This window comes from Procambarus clarkii, chromosome 50 (assembly GCF_040958095.1).
Source record: "Procambarus clarkii isolate CNS0578487 chromosome 50, FALCON_Pclarkii_2.0, whole genome shotgun sequence".
Taxonomy (NCBI): Eukaryota; Metazoa; Arthropoda; class Malacostraca; order Decapoda; family Cambaridae; genus Procambarus; species Procambarus clarkii.
The window spans coordinates 814,397-835,861 of NC_091199.1; the positions used below are offsets into that span (position 1 = coordinate 814,397).

General features: G+C 42.8%; 1 protein-coding gene across 1 annotated transcript; it reads right to left on the bottom strand.

Moving 5' to 3' along the window:
- Positions 1-5,948: 5,948 nt before the first annotated feature.
- LOC138351555 (serine-rich adhesin for platelets-like) lies at positions 5,949-14,814 on the bottom strand. Its single transcript, XM_069303348.1, has 4 exons — positions 14,779-14,814; positions 13,818-13,921; positions 9,179-9,285; positions 5,949-7,432 (listed from the first exon to the last, which is right to left on the bottom strand). The coding sequence occupies exons 1-4, from the start codon at positions 14,812-14,814 to the stop codon at positions 5,949-5,951; spliced, it is 1,731 nt and encodes a 576-aa protein (XP_069159449.1).
- Between the last annotated feature and the right edge of the window lie 6,651 nt (positions 14,815-21,465).

Consider the following 21,465-nt stretch of genomic DNA (forward strand, 5'->3'; position numbering starts at 1 on the left):
TGTGCTGCTTCCAGCCATTTCATAAAATATCTCCTTTTGGTATTAGCAAACTCGAGAAAGGTAGTGGTACTTGCTTTCAGGTGGTCACGGAATTTCCTTCGATAACTTTCGGTGGAGAGAAGGTAGGCGTCCAACACTGCTTGTTTCAGAGTCTGGTAGTCATTCTCAGACGCCAAAGTACTGAGTGTAACTGCAGCTCTACCTGTAAGATGTACTCTGAGAAGGGTTGCCCATTGGTTGGCAGGCCAACTAAGTTGATTAGCAAGGGTTTCAAAGGTGGTGAAAAACACATCAACTTCTGTTTCTACGAATGGTGGCATTAACTTACTTGCATGTGATATATTGAAACTGACGGGAAGATTGGCGGTAGCTTGCTGGCGTTGAGCGAGGTGTGAAGTTTCCAACACGAATTCTCGTTGACGACATTCCATAGTCAGGGTTGCCTGTTGTTTGTCATGTTCGTGTTGCATCTCCAATTGGCGTTGTTTTGTTTCAAGCTGTACTCGTTCCCGCTCACGGAGTATTGCAACCTCACGTTCCTTGAGGGCGATTTCACGTTCTTTTTCTTCCTTTCATATGGCAGCTGCTTCCCTTTGTTGCTCGAGGGCTTCTCTGTGCTGCTCGCGTTCGATCTTGGCCAGCTCTAGTTTGAGTTTCATCGTTGTCAAATCAGTTTTATTTGCAATAAAGTAAGTTTCGTGAGTTTCAGAGTCTATCTTACCTTCCTCTAAGAGATGATCCAGTAACAGGTTATGTATTTCATTTTTGTTGGCTTGGTAGGGAACTTGTAGTTGATACTCATGTGCAAGAGTTTGTAATTCAGTCCTCTTGGCATGACTTGGCATGACCTATTGCACCTGCTGGATCTGCACGGAAAGTTTGGAGACGAAACATGGTGAAATTAGCAAATAAATGCACAACGAATATACTGTTGTGATATGGTGAATGTCAGAAACAGGACAACGTGGCAACTGGTACCTATCCTGTGGAATCGTTAACAATTAATGTTAATTTCAAGATGATAAATGATTATTAAATCAAGGTCGCAGGAAATCTTGTACCCGGTACTCATGTAAGAGGATAAGGGCAAGAAAATCCTACTAAACAAGCGAAACTGAGTTTCTAAAACAAATGAAACAGTTAATTGCCTCAAAAGTAAAATTGGTAGTCCAAGAATGTAGGCATACCTTGCCGAGTCTCTATAGGACATAAGCAAGTTTTTCCCACTGAAATTAATATGATACTTACAGAATTAGCGAACTTTTGTGCTCTGAAAAAGAAGGCTAATTCCCTACCAATGTAAATATCATCATCTCTGACCGACGTGTTGGGGTGCGAGGTGTCAACTGATGACGAGAACTGCTGCTGAGGTCCCAATTCAGCAACTAAAGTTCGTGCGAGAGGAACTATGGCCCTCTTTATCCTCCTACTGTCAGATTGCAGAAGATTAGGTGCACTTGACCCGGGGACAGACCACAGTACCAGGGTACCAGTATGATGATCTGCCGAAAATATGAGAAATATCCTAGGGACAAAAGATGGTAAACACGAGTAATAACACGGAGGGAGAGATGACCAATTAAGAGAATGACTGAGGCCTACAGTCACCACGTAATCCAAAGTTGTCTCACCTTCACCATATGCTACTCTCGGAATGCACAATACACACAGCACCATATGAAAATAAAATTGAAAATTAAAAATAGTGAAAAGCTACGTTACCAAAGCCAAATACGCTTACGATAAATTTACTACTTGGCACCAGTACCTGAGTGAAGCTCCTAGGACAGGCCCCCACGTTATGTGACGGTAAAGCGTTGGTGTTCGGCTGTTTCAAAAGCTAGGGGCAGGGCCTCGTCACATAATCAAAAAAAAAAAAAGAGAAAAGTTGGTCCTTTCGTCTGTGGTAAGGTAATGGGAAGACACACAAAACACAAGTATATAAACAATGAAATTTTAATTACTCTAGAAAAACAAGACATGAATAAAGGCAATCTCATAAAAATATGCAAGATAAGTCAACAAACAAAATAACATGAATAATCACTGGCAAATGAAAAGTTACGCTAAGACAAGTAAGTTACAGTGATAGCAAAATAAAATATGAGTGCTGGAATACTGGCTTCGAGCTGCCACCTCCCTTAGTACAAGAAAGCCAAGGCTTAGTCTACCAGCGAGAGACGTCAACTGCATGGAGCACTGAGATATTCTGACGAGACTGGCGCACTGCAGCCCAGACGTCGACTTGTAGTGGTGGCGGAGGGCAGGGGCGACGAGACACCAGCCAATCAGCAACAGGCAGGCAGAGGATGAGCAGTTAGCTGGTTACGGCGGTGGCCAGGTGTGCTGGGTACGATTTACTCTCTGGGCAAAACGTTTGGCGATACTTGGTGAACGTATCTTGTATATAGTATCTTGCATTTTGACGTAATTATGTAGGGAAGAGCAGGCTCGATCTCCCTTGAAAGAGATTATCGTCACAATATATATATATATATATATATATATATATATATATATATATATATATATATATATATATATATATATATATATATATATATATATATATGCATATATATATATATGCAACAATGATCACAAAAACACTTATCCAAGTATGCAGAATAACCACATGTGAAAAATAGAAAATGCTTAACGCGTTTTCGGCTAATTCGCCTTCACCAGAGCAAAGTAGAATGATTCTACTTTGCTCTGATGAAGGCGAATTAGCCGAAAACGCGTTAAGCATTTTCTATTTTTCACATGTGGTTATTCTGCATATATATATATATATATATATATATATATATATATATATATATATATATATATATATATATATATATATATATATATATATATATATATATATATATATGTCGTACCTAGTAGCCAGAACTCACTTCTCAGCCTACTATGCATGGCCCGTTTTGCCTAATAAGCCAAGTTTTCATGAATTAATGTTTTTTCGTCTACCTAACCTACCTAACCTAACCTAACCTAACTTTTTTTGGCTACCTAACCTAACCTTACCTATAAAGATAGGTTAGGTTAGGTTAGGTAGGGTTGGTTAGGTTCGGTCATATATCTACGTTAATTTTAACTCCAATAAAAAAAAATTGACCTCATACATAGTGAAAAGGGCAGCTTTATCATTTCATAAGAAAAAAATCATAGAAAATATATTAATTCAGGAAAACTTGGCTTATTAGGCAAATCGGGCCTTGAATAGTAGGCTGAGAAGTGAGTTCTGGCTACTAGGTATGACATATATATATATATATATATATATATATATATATATATATATATATATATATATATATATATATATATATATATATATATATATATATATATGTATATGTCGTACCTAGTAGCCAGAACGCACTTCTCAGCCTACTATGCAAGGCCCGATTTGCCTAATAAGCCAAGTTTTCATGAATTAATTGTTTTTCGACTACCTTTCGTTAATTTTAACTTAAATAAAAAAAAATTGACCTCATACATAATGAAATGGGTAGCTTTATCATTTCATAAGAAAATAATTTTGAGAAAATATATTAATTCATGAAAACTTGGCTTATTAGGCAAATCGGGCCTAGCATAGTAGGCTGAGAAGTGCGCTCTGGCTACTAGGTACGACATATATATATATATATATATATATATATATATATATATATATATATATATATATATATATATATATATATATATATATATATATATATATATATATATATATATATATATATATATATATATATATATATATATACCCGGATTTCCCAGCACTTCGCCCTGATGGCATCACCATATACTCATGGAAGGAGGGTAGACAGTTGGTGCGGGACTACACATGTGTATCCACCCTGGCTGACACCTATGTACACTTCGGAGCTGATCAAGCAGGTGGGGCGGCCAACCACAAGGAAACAGCAAAATCACTCAAGTACAGGCGACTGGAAGGTCAATACCTCTTTGTTCCCATAGCGTCTGAGACGCATGGCCCCTGGGGCAAGAGTGCCTTGGGATTTCTCAAGGAATTGGGTTCCAAGCTCATTGACGTCACCAGAGTCCCAAAGGCTTCCAGTTTTTTGTTTCAGCGTCTCAGTGTGGCGATCCAGAGGGGAAATGCTTGCTGCGTCCTCGGTTCCTGTCCAGAAGCGGAGGAGCTTCAAGAGATCCATAACCTTTAGGCATTTGTCTTGTATGTTTTGTAACCTTTAAATACACAATAAAGGAAAAAAAAGGGAAGGGGGTGGTAGGAGAAAAGCACACAGAAACTATATTGGAGGGGACCTACATTCCCTCCAATGCGTTATGTGTGGTTTCCTCCGAGGCTATGGGTCCCCCTTCTTCCAGCCAGAGGGAGTATATATGTGTGTATATATACATACATATATATATATATATATATATATATATATATATATATATATATATATATATATATATATATATATATATATACATATATATATACATATATATGCATATATATATATATATATATACATATATATACATATGTCGTACCTAGTAGCCAGAACGCACTTGTCAGCCTACTATGCAAGGCCCGATTTGCCTAATAAGCCAAGTTTTCCTGAATTAATATATTTTCTCTATTTTTTTTCTTATGAAATGATAAAGCTACCCATTTCATTATGTATGAGGTCAATTTTTTTTATTGGAGTTAAAATTAATGTAGACATATGACTGAACCTAACCAACCCTACCTAACCTAACCTAACCTATCTTTATTGGTTAGGTTAGGTTAGGTAGCCGAAAAAGTTAGGTTAGGTTAGGTTAGGTAGGTTAGGTAGTCGGAAAACAATTAATTCATGAAAACTTGGCTTATTAGGCAAATTGGGCCTTGAATAGTAGGCTGAGTAGAGCGTTCTGGCTACTAGGTACGACATATATATATATATATATATATATATATATATATATATATATATATATATATATATATATATATATATATATATATATATATATATATATATATATATATATATATATATATATACATATATATATATATATATATATATATATATACATATATATATATATATATATATATATATATATATATATATATATATATATATATATATATATATATATATGTCGTACCTAGTAGCCAGAACTCACTTTTTGGCCTACTATTCAAGGCCCGATTTGCCTAATAAGCCAAGTTTTCCTGAATTAATATATTTTTTCTAATTTTTTTCTTATGAAATGATAAAGCTACCCATTTCATTATGTATGAGGTCAATTTTTTTTTATTGGAGTTAAAATTAACGTAGATATATGACCGAACCTAACCAACCCTACCTAACCTAACCTAACCTATCTTTATAGGTTAGGTTTGGTTAGGTAGCCGAAAAAGTTAGGTTAGGTTAGGTTAGGTAGGTTAGGTAGTCGAAAAACAATTAATTCATGAAAACTTGGCTTATTAGGCAAATCGGGCCTTGCAAAGTAGGCTGAGAAGTGCGTTCTGGCTACTAGGTACGACATATATATATATATATATATATATATATATATATATATATATATATATATATATATATATATATATATATATATATATATATATATATATATATATATATATGTATATATATATAATATTGGAGGAACAATAAGTAGTGTGGCTTAACTCTTAACTATAATTAGCATTATTTGGAACATTCTCCACAGATCAGAACCGGTTCAACCAACATCACGACTGGACTATTTTCTTCCTATGCCCTGCTGGCTTACTATACTGGCCCCTGGAACGGAGTAGGCAGGTAGGTTTACCACACATTATAAGATAGATGGCAGTTCTGTTCCAGGATGCCTTATTGACTTCAGTTTATTGTATCTAGTCTCGCACAGACCTAACCATGTTGGGTGCAGACCCAGTATGTGGCAACATTATTGTCCTATTGTTCACTGATGTCGTCAACACCATTGATGTAGTCAACAACACAGGTGTAGTCAACAACACTGATGTAGTCAACGCCACTTGTGTAGTCAACAACACTGGTGTAGTCAACAACACTGAAGTAGTCAACGCCACTTGTGTAGTCAACAACACTGGTGTAGTCAACAACACTGGTGTAGTCAACAACACTGATGTAGTCAACAACACTGGTGTAGTCAACAACACTGGTGTAGTCAACAACACTGATGTAGTCAACAACACTGATGTAGTCAACAACACTGATGTAGTCAACAACACTGGTGTAGTCAACAACACTAGTGTAGTCAACAACACTGGTGTAGTCAACAACACTGATGTAGTCAACAACACTGGTGTAGTCAACAACACTGGTGTAGTCAACAACACTGGTGTAGTCAACAACACTGGTGTAGTCAACAACACTGGTGTAGTCAACAACACTGATGTAGTCAACAACACTGATGTAGTCAACAACACTGGTGTAGTCAACAACACTGGTGTAGTCAACAACACTGGTGTAGTCAACAACACTGGTGTAGTCAACAACACTAGTGTAGTCAACAACACTGATGTAGTCAACAACACTGGTGTAGTCAACAACACTGGTGTAGTCAACAACACTGATGTAGTCAACAACACTGGTGTAGTCAACAACACTGGTGTAGTCAACAACACTGATGTAGTGAACAACACTGGTGTAGTCAACAACACTGGTGTAGTCAACACCACTGGTGTAGTCAACAACACTGATGTAGTCAACACCACTGGTGTAGTCAACAACACTGGTGTAGTCAACAACACTGGTGTAGTCAACAACACTGGTGTAATCAACAACACTGATGTAGTCAACAACACTGGTGTAGTCAACAACACTGGTGTAGTCAACAACACTGGTGTAGTCAACAACACTGGTGTAGTCAACAACACTGATGTAGTCAACAACACTGGTGTAGTCAACAACACTGGTGTAGTCAACAACACTGGTGTAGTCAACAACACTGGTGTAGTCAACAACACTGGTGTAGTCAACAACACTGGTGTAGTCAACAACACTGGTGTAGTCAACAACACTGGTGTAGTCAACAACACTGGTGTAGTCAACAACACTAGTGTAGTCAACAACACTGGTGTAGTCAACAACACTGGTGTAGTCAACAACACTAGTGTAGTCAACAACACTGGTGTAGTCAACAACACTAGTGTAGTCAACAACACTAGTGTAGTCAACAACACTAGTGTAGTCAAAAACACTAGTGTAGTCAACAACACTGGTGTAGTCAACAACACTGGTGTAGTCAACAACACTGGTGTAGTCAACAACACTAGTGTAGTCAACAACACTAGTGTAGTCAACAACACTAGTGTAGTCAAAAACACTAGTGTAGTCAACAACACTAGTGTAGTCAAAAACACTAGTGTAGTCAACGCCACTGGTGTAGTCAACAACACTCTCTGAATCAAAGACTGAAGTGGTTTATAAATTTAAGAAGAAACATGTTGGTGTTTATATATATTTTCATTGATCGTGTCCACAAGCTTCTGTAGTGTCTTTAATGTTGTGTTTGCCCTTGAACACAACCTTCAGTCTTGTCAAACTCCATGGCTGCTTGTCTGGATGCAAACAACATGACTTAACACCCATTCATGTTGTTTGGATGCAGACAACATGACTTAACACCCATTCATGTTGTTTGGATGCAGACAACATGACTTAACACCCATTCATGTTGTCTGGATGCAGACAACATGACTTAACACCCATTCATGTTGCTTGGATGTAGGCAACATTCATGTCGTTTGGACGCTTTTTCAATGACTAAGATCTCTGTGAAGAATAAGAACACCTGTTTGAGCGTCTCTAACTAACTAGAGAATATCATGCCCCAATTGCAGCTCTGAATTCTTGTCTCTTTTGGTCTACTGATCCGTGTATAAAGTATGTGAAGCTCTCAGACGCCCTGCTTGCGTCTGTTTTCATCTATGCAATGATATTTAGCGGATAGGGATAGGTCTGATTCTTTTTCCTTCAAGGGCAATAATCTTATTCTGCTGGCAGCGATTCCCAAGGGGCTGGCATAGCGAAGTCTGCATGTATTTCTTCCACACCTCTTTCAGTGACAGTATTAGTTACATCGAATGTATTGATGATGTTTATTGCACAACGGGTCCACCCGTTTATTGTACAACGGGTCTGTTGCTATTGGAGGCTCTTTTGTCCCGATTTAGTGCTCCAGTGAATATATATTTAAGAAAACTGATTCTAGGTCTAGTCAATATCTTGGTCAACATGAATGCAGCAATCCCTTTTACCCTCATTTCAATCGATGTTAGTTTAGTTTCTAGTCTTCAGTTCAGTATTTTAGTGTATCTGGGAGCCCCTGTTATAACTCGCATTGCATCATTTTGAATAACCTCAGCGTTTGTCCACTGAACAGGAGAAAGAAGAGTAAAGCAGGTGCGGCATAATCAACTAGGCTACGAACGGCGTATATGTAAAACATTCTAACACTTTGTGTCCAGGTTCTAGAGGGAGGGGGCAGTGATTGCTCTCATTATATTCAGTCGTTATTTTGCTTTCTCCTTCAGATAATTGAATTAGTTTATTGGATATCATTTTAGAATCTCTGCACACTCCAAGATATTGATATTGTGCAACCCACTGAAGGTTACTGTCTTGAATGTTCAGGTGCCTGCATGAAGTGAAAGAAAAAAATACATCAAAACCCATCATCGAAACAGAGATGACGATTATATGAGTAACAAGGAACCTAGACACAATAATAACACTAACAGTAAGACAATAATAGCACCAACAGTAAAACAATAATAGCACCAACAGTAAAACAATAATAGCACTGACAGTAGGACAATAATAACACTAACAGTAAGACAATAATAGCACTAACAGTAAGACAATAATAGCACTAACAGTAAGACAATAATAGCACTAACAGTAAGACAATAATAGCACTAACAGTAAGACAATAATAGGACTAAAAGTAACAGTAAGACAATAATAGCACCACCGGTAACAATAGTAGGCATCTGTCAATCCCGTGAGGATATGGAGTTGTGCCCTGGGTGTCTAGTTGTTGTAGTCTAGTTGGATGCAGCGCCTGCTGAGGCTGTGAAGGAAAAATTGAGCCATCGCCAAGGCGATGCTGGAGTGTCCACTCCAGGGCACAGGCCTGGGCAGTAATTATGGAGGACCAGCTGTTGCCCATGCAGCAGATCCACCCTCTCCTCGTCTCCGATGTGATCCAAGGGAAGGGCAGGCGCCGATACGCTTGGCACCAGTAGGAGTGGCCAGAATGTAGCTGTAAAAAAGCGGCAATCTGCTTTACGGACTCAGATTCCGGATTTTTCCTCAGGGTTGACTCCCGAAGTCTTTCCTATGAGTAGGTTTAGTCGCAAGACAGCAGAGGTTTGAATTAAGGCGCCAGAGACCCGCCTTCGCCCCTTCTTCTGTTGGTAGAAGCAGTTCCGCCGGGCGTAGAGGCTAAGCCACACGTGCAGGCCAGGAGCTGGACTTGGTTGTCAGAGGCTATTTGAGACGCACGCCATCAGGGGCACTTTACAGGCAATGGGGAGCTTATCTCTACAACCCTTCCCCCGGCTATAACAACCCTTGGAACCACCAACAGTAACAGTAAGACAATAATAGCACCAACAGTAACAGACAATAATAGCACTAACAGTAACAGTGAGACAATAATAACACCAACAGTAACAGACAATAATAGCACTAACAGTAACAGTAAGACAATAATAACACCAACAGTAACAGTAAGACAATAATAGCACTAACAGGATCAACCTAGAGACTGAGATTTTGGATTAATTTATTAGGGAGGTTTATATATTCACTCCTATAATTGTCTCTCTCTGCTTGTCTGACCCAGTAATTAAAAAGAAAGTCAGTAAGGCAAGTAGATTGAAAAGCAGGCAGGCAAGAAAAGTAGGGAGTGAGAGAAATGGAGGCAGGAAGGAAAAAAGGCTGGAATCAAGGCAGGTAGGAAGGCAGATATGAAGGAAGGCAGGCAGAGCTGGCGTTTAAGAGATGGAGTTTAAGATTCGTAAAGTCTGAGATTTTAAATAAATTTAAGATGATATATATCTTTTCACTCCTCTTACTGTTTATAATTAGTTTACAATTCCCAAAAGAAAATACTATTTCTTAAATGCTTTTGGTTTTGTATGTTGTGGTCTGTACGCTGTGTGTGTTTCTTTGTGTCTGTCTCTGGCTCTCTTTTTTTCTCTCTCTTTATCTTTCTCGCTCTATCTCTGTATCTCTATCTGTGAGTCTCTCTCTCTCTCTCTCTCTCTCTCTCTCTCTCTCTCTCTCTCTCTCTCTCTCTCTCTCTCTCTCTCTCTCTCTCTCTCTCTCTCTCTCTCTCTCTCTCTCTCTCTCTCTCTCTCTCTCTCTCTCTCTCTCTCTCTCTCTCTCTCTCTCTCTCTCTCTCTCTCTCTCAGCCTTTGTCTATTTTCCACTCTGTCTGTTTATCTATCTCTGTCTATGTGTATCTTTGTCTGTCTATCTGTCTGTCTGTCTGTCTGTCTGTCTGTCTGTCTGTCTGTCTGTCTGTCTGTCTGTCTGTCTGTCTGTCTGTCTGTCTGTCTGTCTGTCTGTGTGTCTGCCTGTCTGTCTGTCTGTGTGTCTGCCTGTCTGTGTGTCTGTGTCTGTCTGTCTGTGTGTCTCTCTGTCTGTGTGTCTGTGTGTCTGTCTGTCTGTCTGTCTGTCTGTCTGTCTGTCTGTCTGTCTGTCTGTCTGTCTGTCTGTCTGTCTATCTGTCTGTCTGTCTGTCTGTCTGTCTGTCTGTCTGTCTGTCTGTCTGTCTGTCTGTGTCTGTCTGTGTGTCTGTGTGTGTGTCTGTGTGTGTGTCTGTGTGTGTGTGTGTGTGTCTGTCTGTCTGTCTGTCTGTCTGTCTGTCTGTCTGTCTGTCTGTCTGTCTGTCTGTCTGTCTGTCTGTCTGTCTGTCTGTGTCTGTCTGTGTGTCTGTGTGTGTGTCTGTGTGTGTGTGTGTCTGTGTGTCTGTGTGTCTGTCTGTCTGTCTGTCTGTCTGTCTGTCTGTCTCTCTCTCTCTCTCTCTCTCTCTCTCTCTCTCTCTCTCTCTCTCTCTCTCTCTCTCTCTCTCTCTCTCTCTCTCTCTCTCTCTCTCTCTCTCTCTCTCTCTTTCTCTTTCTCTTTCTCACTCTCTCCTTTAAGAGTATATAGTTGTCTATTTCATTGTTCTGTGGGTTTGTGCTGGTGAGAGGGGCTTTGCGGTGTGAAATATTACAAATATAGATCCTTTTGCTTTGGGAAAGAGGCAGGGCGTGAGAAAGTGGAATAAGTAAGATAGATCCATTCACTACGGAAGGTATAATAACTTTTTCTGACACATATACTTCATGGCCTCATAGGTTTATACTTCCCTTCAGATGAGAGTGTTTGTCTTCGTGAGATCATTTTAGTGTTCTACAGTATATTCAGCTACAGACTGTTATTTTCCTATCTCTGAGATGATTAGATATGCCTTGAACATGATTTAGTATACCTTTGACTGTTATTGCAAGGTGAACAACTAACAAGATGTGGTGTGTGTTGCAGGCTGGTGTTCCCGGTGAGCGGACGGGTCTGTGCTCGCTACCTCACTGTCCAGGGCTCCGTCGACTTCCTCCACATCCTCGACCTCAAGATCTTCGCTTAATTTAACACACCACTCCTTATGATACTCTGAATCTTGTTGCCTTTAAATATTTTGTTTACTATGCCTTGACTATGTAACCAGATAAAAATACTTTGGTCTTGAGGCTCCACTGTACCTTCATGTTGTAGCCAGACTGGGTCGTCAATGTAGAGAGAGGCTCTGTGATCTCAAGTCTGTGGCCGGCTACCATCTTAGCTATGGCGCAAATGTGAAAATTGCCGACATGTTGTTCAGATTACCTGCTTACACTGTATTTGAATGCCTCTATACTCCTGTGATGCGTCACCTCACCACATACAGCTTCACCCATTCCACATGTGTAATTAACCCGAAATTGTATCTTATGTATTAATTGTATACCAGGAGATGTTTCAGAGTTGAATGAAACGTTGGCAATAATAGCCCTTCAGTAATTATTATTTCTTTACCTTGAATTCGATAATTAAATTGCTCTTCTTATTACTGCTAGTAAAAAAAAAAGCATAGAAAGTTTACACTATAAGATCAATACCACCAACAATGTGGTCATATTTAACCAAATATGCTTAAATGAATGCCTGCTGCCCATGTATATTAAATATATGCACGTATGCATGCATGTAAATATATTGTTGAGTTTTCCCATCAGGATTTTACTTATATAATTATTATTGATTTATTGAACTTACTTTAATTTATTATTATTAATTCAAAGTGGATTGTATATTTAAAAGTTATCCTGCTAGGTGTTTACCCATACACAAATTTAAGGAGGGGGTCATACATAGCCTATATCACATATGAAGTATATTAAATAAGCTACTAAACTAATGCGTTAGTACTTCTGCTAAAATGGGCTAGTTAAGGAATAACCATGTCTTAGCTGTTAAGTTGTTATAGTCTAGTCATCTAACATCAGACACTGTCCACGACATGTAGTCCGTCCTGGACCTGTATTAATGGCGGCTGTTGGTCACTGTTAGAGCAAATATGGCATCTGTACAGTCTCTTGTAGGTGTTAACAGCTCTCCGTGATCTCTTTAGTTCATCACAAGTTATATGCCGGAATTTTTCACAACAACAGTTCTACAACACTATTATAGTCAATAAAATGTGATATGTATTAATTAGGATTGTGTAATTGGTAAAACCAGGCATACCCTTGGTTATGTTGTTGACATGTTGCTTCACCAACTAACCTATCTAAGAGTTGTATAGCCATAAAACTAAAAGACATGGGGTTAGTCGGATATTTAACACATCACATCATTAAAGAGGTCACAGTGGCAGAATCACTGTAGGGAGGTTTATAATTGAAATCTTTGTAGTGTCACATATCGCTAAACCTCATGCGATACACTAAACCAATACGCCACTGTCGCTAACTGATAGTCGCGAACGGTTACTGTGGGTGACACAGTAACTGTAGGTTTGGAGGGATCAATTGCATATGTGCACACTACCTCCACTTCCACTTTGGAGTGGAGGTAGATGGTTTAAATTAATTTGGAGTAATGTGTGTTCTCTGTGATTTATTGTGGGTGGATAACGAAGGTTTAGTGGTTGATTTACTATCTGTGTTTGTTTTCTGTTGTTCAAGAACAGAACGTAAACCTTTTGTGATTTTGTGAACAGTCAGGGAAGATTTGTTATGTAATAAACACAACTAATCCAGTGTTTCACTGGGTAATTTACATCTTAAAATACCTTTAGTTAACCAATCCGCACTATTTACATCAACCTGAGTGATTTGAGTAATGACTCAAACTCCAATTTAAAAGTTTGGAGTTAGTCAGAGGTTCCATCTGTGGATGGTAAGTCTAAAATTGTTCTAACTAAAAGTGTGACAACTCGCTCTGTGTTTGCATAATCATCCTTAAAGAGTTGGATTACGTAATCATAGCCGTCACTAGTTAATGTTAAATTGGATACCACCTTCAAAGCTTCTCGCTTAAGACGACCCTGTAACTATGTAAATTTGTTGGTTTTAGCAATAGTGGGTTTAGAATCCAATGAGTCAACAAATTTGTTCCAGAAGTTTTCCCAACTTTCATCCTCTATACCAGAGAATGTGGGTAATCTGATTGAAGGAATTTTGACTTCTGGTTGTGTCAGGTTAAGGAAAGCTTTAGTTGTTGTTGCCTTTCAATGGACAATAATTTTGAAGAAAAGCCTGTAACCTGGCCTGAGTGACATCCTCATCCTCAGCCAAATCAGTCATAACATCGTCTAATTCTGTTTCTGATAGATTGATGTTGGCAAATTCAGCCATATATTTCTTTATCTGGTATATGACTTACTCAAATTTACTTGCAACTGCTTGACAGTAGCTTTTCAGTTCAGTATAACCAACTGGAGATTGTTGAGACAAATTGTGTCATTTATTAATCTGTCTGGTTAGATGACCTTGGAGACCTGCAAGGGTCCTTTTCAGTTTTCCTGAAGAAGCCATACTGGCTATATGGTTAAGGCTTCTAGGGCTTGTACTGTTGGTAGTAGCCTAGGGGTTATTTTCAGTCACTAGGCCACAATATCCTACTTCCTAGGAAGTAGGCACACAAATGGTAAATATGCACACAATAATTTGAGTGATAATCTGTGTCACTACAGGAAATACCTATGTTAGATCCTCATAATCACCATCGGATGGATAGCAACATTTCTTAACACTCAAAGGTGAAATAATTACTATGAAATAAAGTATATGGTAATATTACAACATGTAACTAGTGCCAACTCTTATATAGGGGTAGAACAATATTCAACTAGTGAGGAGTCTCACCTGAGCTGCCGTACGGTGTGGACCTGTCGTTTGCCTGCTCCGGCAGTTTTGGGATAGTTGCCGTTTTTGCCAGCGAGGGGTGTGGGTGTCTCTACCCTCCCTGCTGTCCCTGGCTGGTGTTGACGTGGAGCTTTTGCGATGAGCGGCCATGTTCCCGTTGGTGTGAGGGTAAACTCCGTGGGTTTGGAGTTTACCTGCCGTGCAGGGTATACTCTCGTGGAGCAGGTCATGTGTGACGTGCTACATGTCCTGGTTGTGGAGATTTACGGGGTTGAGCTGGTGACTGCTCGCCGGGTGATCATCAAGTTTGTGGGAGAGGCGGCGTAATGTGACTTTCTCCAGCGGTACGAGGGACGTACCTTGAAGTTGTTGGATGGCACTGGATTTGTGGCCATTTCTGATCGGAGTGGTGCCGTGACGTATGTGAGTGTACATGGAGCCCCCATGGAGTTTCCTGAGTCGGCGTTTCTTCCAGAGATTTGGCTCCATCGTCAGTGTGAGGATGCACAAGCTATCTTCTGGGAAATATACGGGAGTGAAGATGAACATTCGTACCCTCGGGATGCGCCTGAGGTCGGACATTCCATCTTCAGTCCGACTTTTAGGGTACTACGTGCAGGTGTAATATGCCCGGCAACCCCGTACTTGTTTCCAATGTGGCATATTGGGGCATCAGGCTGCCGGATACACTGCGGATCTGGTGGCTCCAGTCAACTTGTTCCAGGAAGAGGATTTCCCGCCGCTCCCTCTGGAAGAGGTCTCCGGGGATGAGGAGGTGAGCGTCCAGTTGGCAGATGCGGCGCCCCATACGTCGCCCGACGTTCCTCCGGTTGTTGCAGACTCTCCTCCGGGTCTTGCAGTGCCGTCGGATGGTCTATGTGCTCCTGTCACTGTCTCCGCTGCTCCTGAGGGCCTTCCTGGTGATCACTGTGATGCGCTGCCGTCTTCTTCCTCGTCTTCGGCTGCTGCGTCAGGCCCTGTGCCCTCGCCTCGGGTCCCGGCAGTGCTGGGTGCTGGGGTGGCTGCAGAGCCTCCTGCTGTGTGTAGCCTGGTTCCCCCTGGGGTAGAGGCTGCTGCTGTTCTGCGTCGGGCGTCGGTTCGTCCGGCTAGTGGGGCCCGTGTTTCTGGGTCCTCTTCCGGCTCAGACAATCTCCGGCCGGAGCCCAAGCGTTCATTGTCTTCCTGGGCCGATGTTGGGGAATTCAGTGACTGTGGGTCTTCGGGAGTTGACGGTGTGGAACCAGATGCATCGTTGTCTCCACGGTTGGTGGTAGCAGAGGTCCATGTGCCTGCTGGTGCTGGTGCCCGTGTCTTGGGAGTGCCTTCTGTTCCTTCTCCGCCTGGGGACTCTCCGTAGTGGAGAGTGGTGGCTTCCACTCCCAGGGATGGTGTGGTTGCTGGTGCTGGGCGTGGCCTGGTTGTAACATTACGGAAGGATGCGCGCCGTCCTGGTTCCCTGCAGTCGTCTGGTGGTGTGCCCGCGGCCGCTGGTGCCCCGGTGGTGGTGTCCTATGTCCGGCCCCCTCCTGTGAGTGTGCGTGTTGGGGACCTGGGGGACGTGTTGCCGGCGTCTGTGATGCCGCCGGGTCACTGGGCGGCGATTGCTGAGTTACTGCTGAATGACGAGCCGGAAGAATTTCATGGTGGGGGGATTTCCATGTTATGGGATATTGTGGCAGTTACTCGCATCAGAAGTGATACCATCTGGGTCCCCTGCTTGTGGGTGTTTGTTGCTAGGGATCCGGATGAAATGGCGTTCCCGGTGGATGAACGTGACCCTTGGGGGTGGTTGCGTTGGGAGGCGTTCAATGTGCAGTTCCCATGGATCTTGTTCCTGGGCAAGTATGTCCGCTGATTTCCTGTTTCTTTGCTAATTGTAGTGTTGTGTGCCCCTCTGGCGTTTTGTTTGCCCTATTGTATTTTGTGCCCGTGCCTCTCCCTTTGTTTGTTGAGGGGCCGGTGTTTTGAAGAGTGTGTTCTTATTCATGTATTTGCTTTTGTGTTGTTACTTTCCCCTGTGTATTCTATTCATGTATTACCATGTTGTGTTGTATTTTCATTTTTTTTTATTTTATATTTATTTTATATTTTTCCTCTGCTTTCCTTTTGTTTGTATTTATGGCTCGTTTGTGTGTGTATTTTCTTGTGTTATATTTCATTTTATACCTTATGATGTGTTTTGTTGTCAGCCCTTATTTGATTTGTTTTATATTGTTCCTATGTTTTATTTTATTGTTTGCATTATTTGCTTCTTTGTTATTGTTTTATATTTTCTCTTGATGTATGCTGTGTTTCACATGCGATCCTCCATTTTTGCAACTTGTTGTCCTGTGCTATCTGTCTTTCTGGCCCGTGGCTTCTCAATTTTTTTTTTTTGTCTTCTATCTTCAATTTGTCTTTCGTCTTCGTCTCTTCTTTTTTGTCTGTTCGCATTTGTGTTCCTCACGTGTGCCCCAAAGAATGAGGTGATTTGGTGAAATGCTATGCCCAAGATTACCATCCGAGTTGCCGGCGGGAAAGTGGTTCAAATAGCTTCGGCTATCACTTCCTTTTGTCCGGCCGTGATGGTCAAGCGGATTAAGGCGCCCTGTAGTTACCAGTTGCGTTGCTCCTGGGAGTATGGGTTCAAGTCACTTCTGGGGTGTGAGTTTTCAGTCGCATATTGTCCTGGGGACCATTCAGCCTTGTTCGCATTTGTGTTCCTCACGTGTGCCCCAAAGAATGAGGTGATTTGGTGAAATGCTATGCCCAAGATTACCATCCGAGTTGCCGGCGGGGAAGTGGTTCAAATAGCTTCGGCTATCACTTCCTTTTGTCCGGCTGTGATGGTCAAGCGGATTAAGGCGCCCTGTAGTTACCAGTTGCGTTGCTCCTGGGAGTATGGGTTCGAGTCACTTCTGGGGTGTGAGTTTTCAGTCACATATAGTCCTGGGGACCATTCAGGCTTGTTCGCATTTGTGTTCCTCACGTGTGCCCCAAAGAATGAGGTGATTTGATGAAATGCTATGCCCAAGATTACCATCCGAGTTGCCGGCGGGGAAGTGGTTCAAATAGCTTCGGCTATCACTTCCTTTTGTCCGGCCGTGATGGTCAAGCGGATTAAGGCGCCCTGTAGTTACCAGTTGCGTTGCTCCTGGGAGTATGGGTTCGAGTCACTTCTGGGGTGTGAGTTTTCAGTCGCATATAGTCCTGGGGGCCATTCAGGCTTGTTCGCATTTGTGTTCCTCACGTGTGCCCCAAAGAATGAGGTGATTTGGTGAAATGCTATGCCCAAGATTACCATCCGAGTTGCCGGCGGGGAAGTGGTTCTAATAGCTTCGGCTATCACTTCCTTTTGTCCAGCCGTGATGGTCAAGCGGATTAAGGCGCCCTGTAGTTACCAGTTGCGTTGCTCCTGGGAGTATGGGTTCGAGTCACTTCTGGGGTGTGAGTTTTCAGTCGCATATAGTCCTGGGGACCATTCAGGCTTGTTCGCATTTGTGTTCCTCACGTGTGCCTCAAAGAATGAGGTGATTTGGTGAAATGCTATGCCCAAGATTACCATCTGAGTTGCCGGCGGGGAAGTGGTTCTAATAGCTTCGGCTATCACTTCCTTTTGTCCGGCAGTGATGGTCAAGCGGATTAAGGCGCCCTGTAGTTACCAGTTGCGTTGCTCCTGGGAGTATGGGTTCGAGTCACTTCTGGGGTGTGAGTTTTCAGTCGCATATAGTCCTGGGGACCATTCAGGCTTGTTCCCATTTGTGTTCCTCACGTGTGCCCCAAAGAATGAGGCGATTTGGTGAAATGCTATTCCCAAGATTACCATCCGAGTTGCCGGCGGGGAAGTGGTTCAAATAGTTTCGTCTATCACTTCCTTTTGTCCGGCCGTGATGGTCAAGCGGATTAAGGTGCCCTGTAGTTACCAGTTGCGTTGCTCCTGGGAGTATGGGTTCGAGTCACTTCTGGGGTGTGAGTTTTCAGTCGCATATAGTCCTGGGGACCATTCAGGCTTGTTCGCATTTGTGTTCCTCACGTGTGCCCCAAAGAATGAGGTGATTTAGTGAAATGCTATGCCCAAGATTACCATCCGAGTTGCCGGCGGGGAAGTGGTTCTAATAGCTTCGGCTATCACTTCCTTTTGTCCAGCCGTGATGGTCAAGCGGATTAAGGCGCCCTGTAGTTACCAGTTGCATTGCTCCTGGGAGTATGGGTTCGAGTCACTTCTGGGGTGTGAGTTTTCAGTCGCATATAGTCCTGGGGACCATTCAGGCTTGTTCGCATTTGTGTTCCTCACGTGTGCCTCAAAGAATGAGGTGATTTGGTGAAATGCTATGCCCAAGATTACCATCTGAGTTGCCGGCGGGGAAGTGGTTCTAATAGCTTCGGCTATCACTTCCTTTTGTCCGGCAGTGATGGTCAAGCGGATTAAGGCGCCCTGTAGTTACCAGTTGCGTTGCTCCTGGGAGTATGGGTTCGAGTCACTTCTGGGGTGTGAGTTTTCAGTCGCATATAGTCCTGGGGTCCATTCAGGCTTGTTCGCATTTGTGTTCCTCACGTGTGCCCCAAAGAATGAGGCGATTTGGTGAAATGCTATTCCCAAGATTACCATCCGAGTTGCCGGCGGGGAAGTGGTTCAAATAGTTTCGTCTATCACTTCCTTTTGTCCGGCCGTGATGGTCAAGCGGATTAAGGTGCCCTGTAGTTACCAGTTGCGTTGCTCCTGGGAGTATGGGTTCGAGTCACTTCTGGGGTGTGAGTTTTCAGTCGCATATAGTCCTGGGGACCATTCAGGCTTGTTCGCATTTGTGTTCCTCACGTGTGCCCCAAAGAATGAGGTGATTTAGTGAAATGCTATGCCCAAGATTACCATCCGAGTTGCCGGCGGGGAAGTGGTTCAAATAACTTCGGCTATCACTTCCTTTTGTCCAGCCGTGATGGTCAAGTGGATTAAGGCGCCCTGTAGTTACCAGTTGTGTTGCTCCTGGGAGTATGGGTTCGAGTCACTTCTGGGGTGTGAGTTTTCAGTCGCATATAGTCCTGGGGACCATTCAGACTTGTTCGCATTTGTGTTCCTCACGTGTGCCCCAAAGAATGAGGTGATTTGGTGAAATGCTATGCCCAAGATTACCATCCGAGTTGCCGGCGGGGAAGTGGTTCAAATAGCTTCGGCTATCACTTCCTTTTGTCTGGCTGTGATGGTCAAGCAGATTAAGGCGCCCTGTAGTTACCAGCTGCGTTGCTCCTGGGAGTATGGGTTCGAGTCACTTCTGGGGTGTGAGTTTTCAGTCGCATATAGTCCTGGGGACCATTCAGGCTTGTTCGCATTTGTGTTCCTCACGTGTTCCCCAAAGAATGAGGTGATTTGGTGAAATGCTATGCCCAAGATTACCATCCGAGTTGCCGGCGGGGAAGTGGTTCAAATAGCTTCGGCTATCACTTCCTTTTGTCCGGCCGTGATGGTCAAGCGGATTAAGGCGCCCTGTAGTTACCAGTTGAGTTGCTTCTGGGAGTATGGGTTCGAGTCACTTCTGGGGTGTGAGTTTCCAGTCGCATATAGTCCTGGGGACCATTCAGGCTTGTTCGCATTTGTGTTCCTCACGTGTGCCCCAAAGAATGAGGTGATTTGGTGAAATGCTATGCCCAAGATTACCATCCAAGTTGCCGGCGGGGAAGTGGTTCAAATAGCTTCGGCTATCACTTCCTTTTGTCCGGCCGTGATGGTCAAGCGGATTAAGGCGCCCTGTAGTTACCAGTTGCGTTGCTCCTGGGAGTATGGGTTCGAGTCACTTCTGGGGTGTGAGTTTTCAGTCGCATATAGTCCTGGGGGCCATTCAGGCTTGTTCGCATTTGTGTTCCTCACGTGTGCCCCAAAGAATGAGGTGATTTGGTGAAATGCTATGCCCAAGATTACCATCCGAGTTGCCGGCGGGGAAGTGGTTCTAATAGCTTCGGCTATCACTTCCTTTTGTCCAGCCGTGATGGTCAAGCGGATTAAGGCGCCCTGTAGTTACCAGTTGCGTTGCTCCTGGGAGTATGGGTTCGAGTCACTTCTGGGGTGTGAGTTTTCAGTCGCATATAGTCCTGGGGACCATTCAGGCTTGTTCGCATTTGTGTTCCTCACGTGTGCCTCAAAGAATGAGGTGATTTGGTGAAATGCTATGCCCAAGATTACCATCTGAGTTGCCGGCGGGGAAGTGGTTCTAATAGCTTCGGCTATCACTTCCTTTTGTCCGGCAGTGATGGTCAAGCGGATTAAGGCGCCCTGTAGTTACCAGTTGCGTTGCTCCTGGGAGTATGGGTTCGAGTCACTTCTGGGGTGTGAGTTTTCAGTCGCATATAGTCCTGGGGACCATTCAGGCTTGTTCCCATTTGTGTTCCTCACGTGTGCCCCAAAGAATGAGGCGATTTGGTGAAATGCTATTCCCAAGATTACCATCCGAGTTGCCGGCGGGGAAGTGGTTCAAATAGTTTCGTCTATCACTTCCTTTTGTCCGGCCGTGATGGTCAAGCGGATTAAGGTGCCCTGTAGTTACCAGTTGCGTTGCTCCTGGGAGTATGGGTTCGAGTCACTTCTGGGGTGTGAGTTTTCAGTCGCATATAGTCCTGGGGACCATTCAGGCTTGTTCGCATTTGTGTTCCTCACGTGTGCCCCAAAGAATGAGGTGATTTAGTGAAATGCTATGCCCAAGATTACCATCCGAGTTGCCGGCGGGGAAGTGGTTCTAATAGCTTCGGCTATCACTTCCTTTTGTCCAGCCGTGATGGTCAAGCGGATTAAGGCGCCCTGTAGTTACCAGTTGCATTGCTCCTGGGAGTATGGGTTCGAGTCACTTCTGGGGTGTGAGTTTTCAGTCGCATATAGTCCTGGGGACCATTCAGGCTTGTTCGCATTTGTGTTCCTCACGTGTGCCTCAAAGAATGAGGTGATTTGGTGAAATGCTATGCCCAAGATTACCATCTGAGTTGCCGGCGGGGAAGTGGTTCTAATAGCTTCGGCTATCACTTCCTTTTGTCCGGCAGTGATGGTCAAGCGGATTAAGGCGCCCTGTAGTTACCAGTTGCGTTGC

What these genes read in the sequence shown, in the direction of transcription:
- LOC138351555 (XM_069303348.1), bottom strand. Translation starts at nt 14,814, where the DNA reads ATGGCCACAAATCCAGTGCCATCCAACAACTTCAAG. An exon ending in TGCCATCCAACAACTTCAAG is followed by an intron (nt 13,922 to 14,778) that starts GTACGTCCCTCG and finishes GTCATATACCAG; the next exon opens with ATAAAGAAATATATGGCTGA. An exon ending in GAGGATGTCACTCAGGCCAG is followed by an intron (nt 9,286 to 13,817) that starts GTTACAGGCTTT and finishes GCTTTTTTACAG; the next exon opens with CTACATTCTGGCCACTCCTA.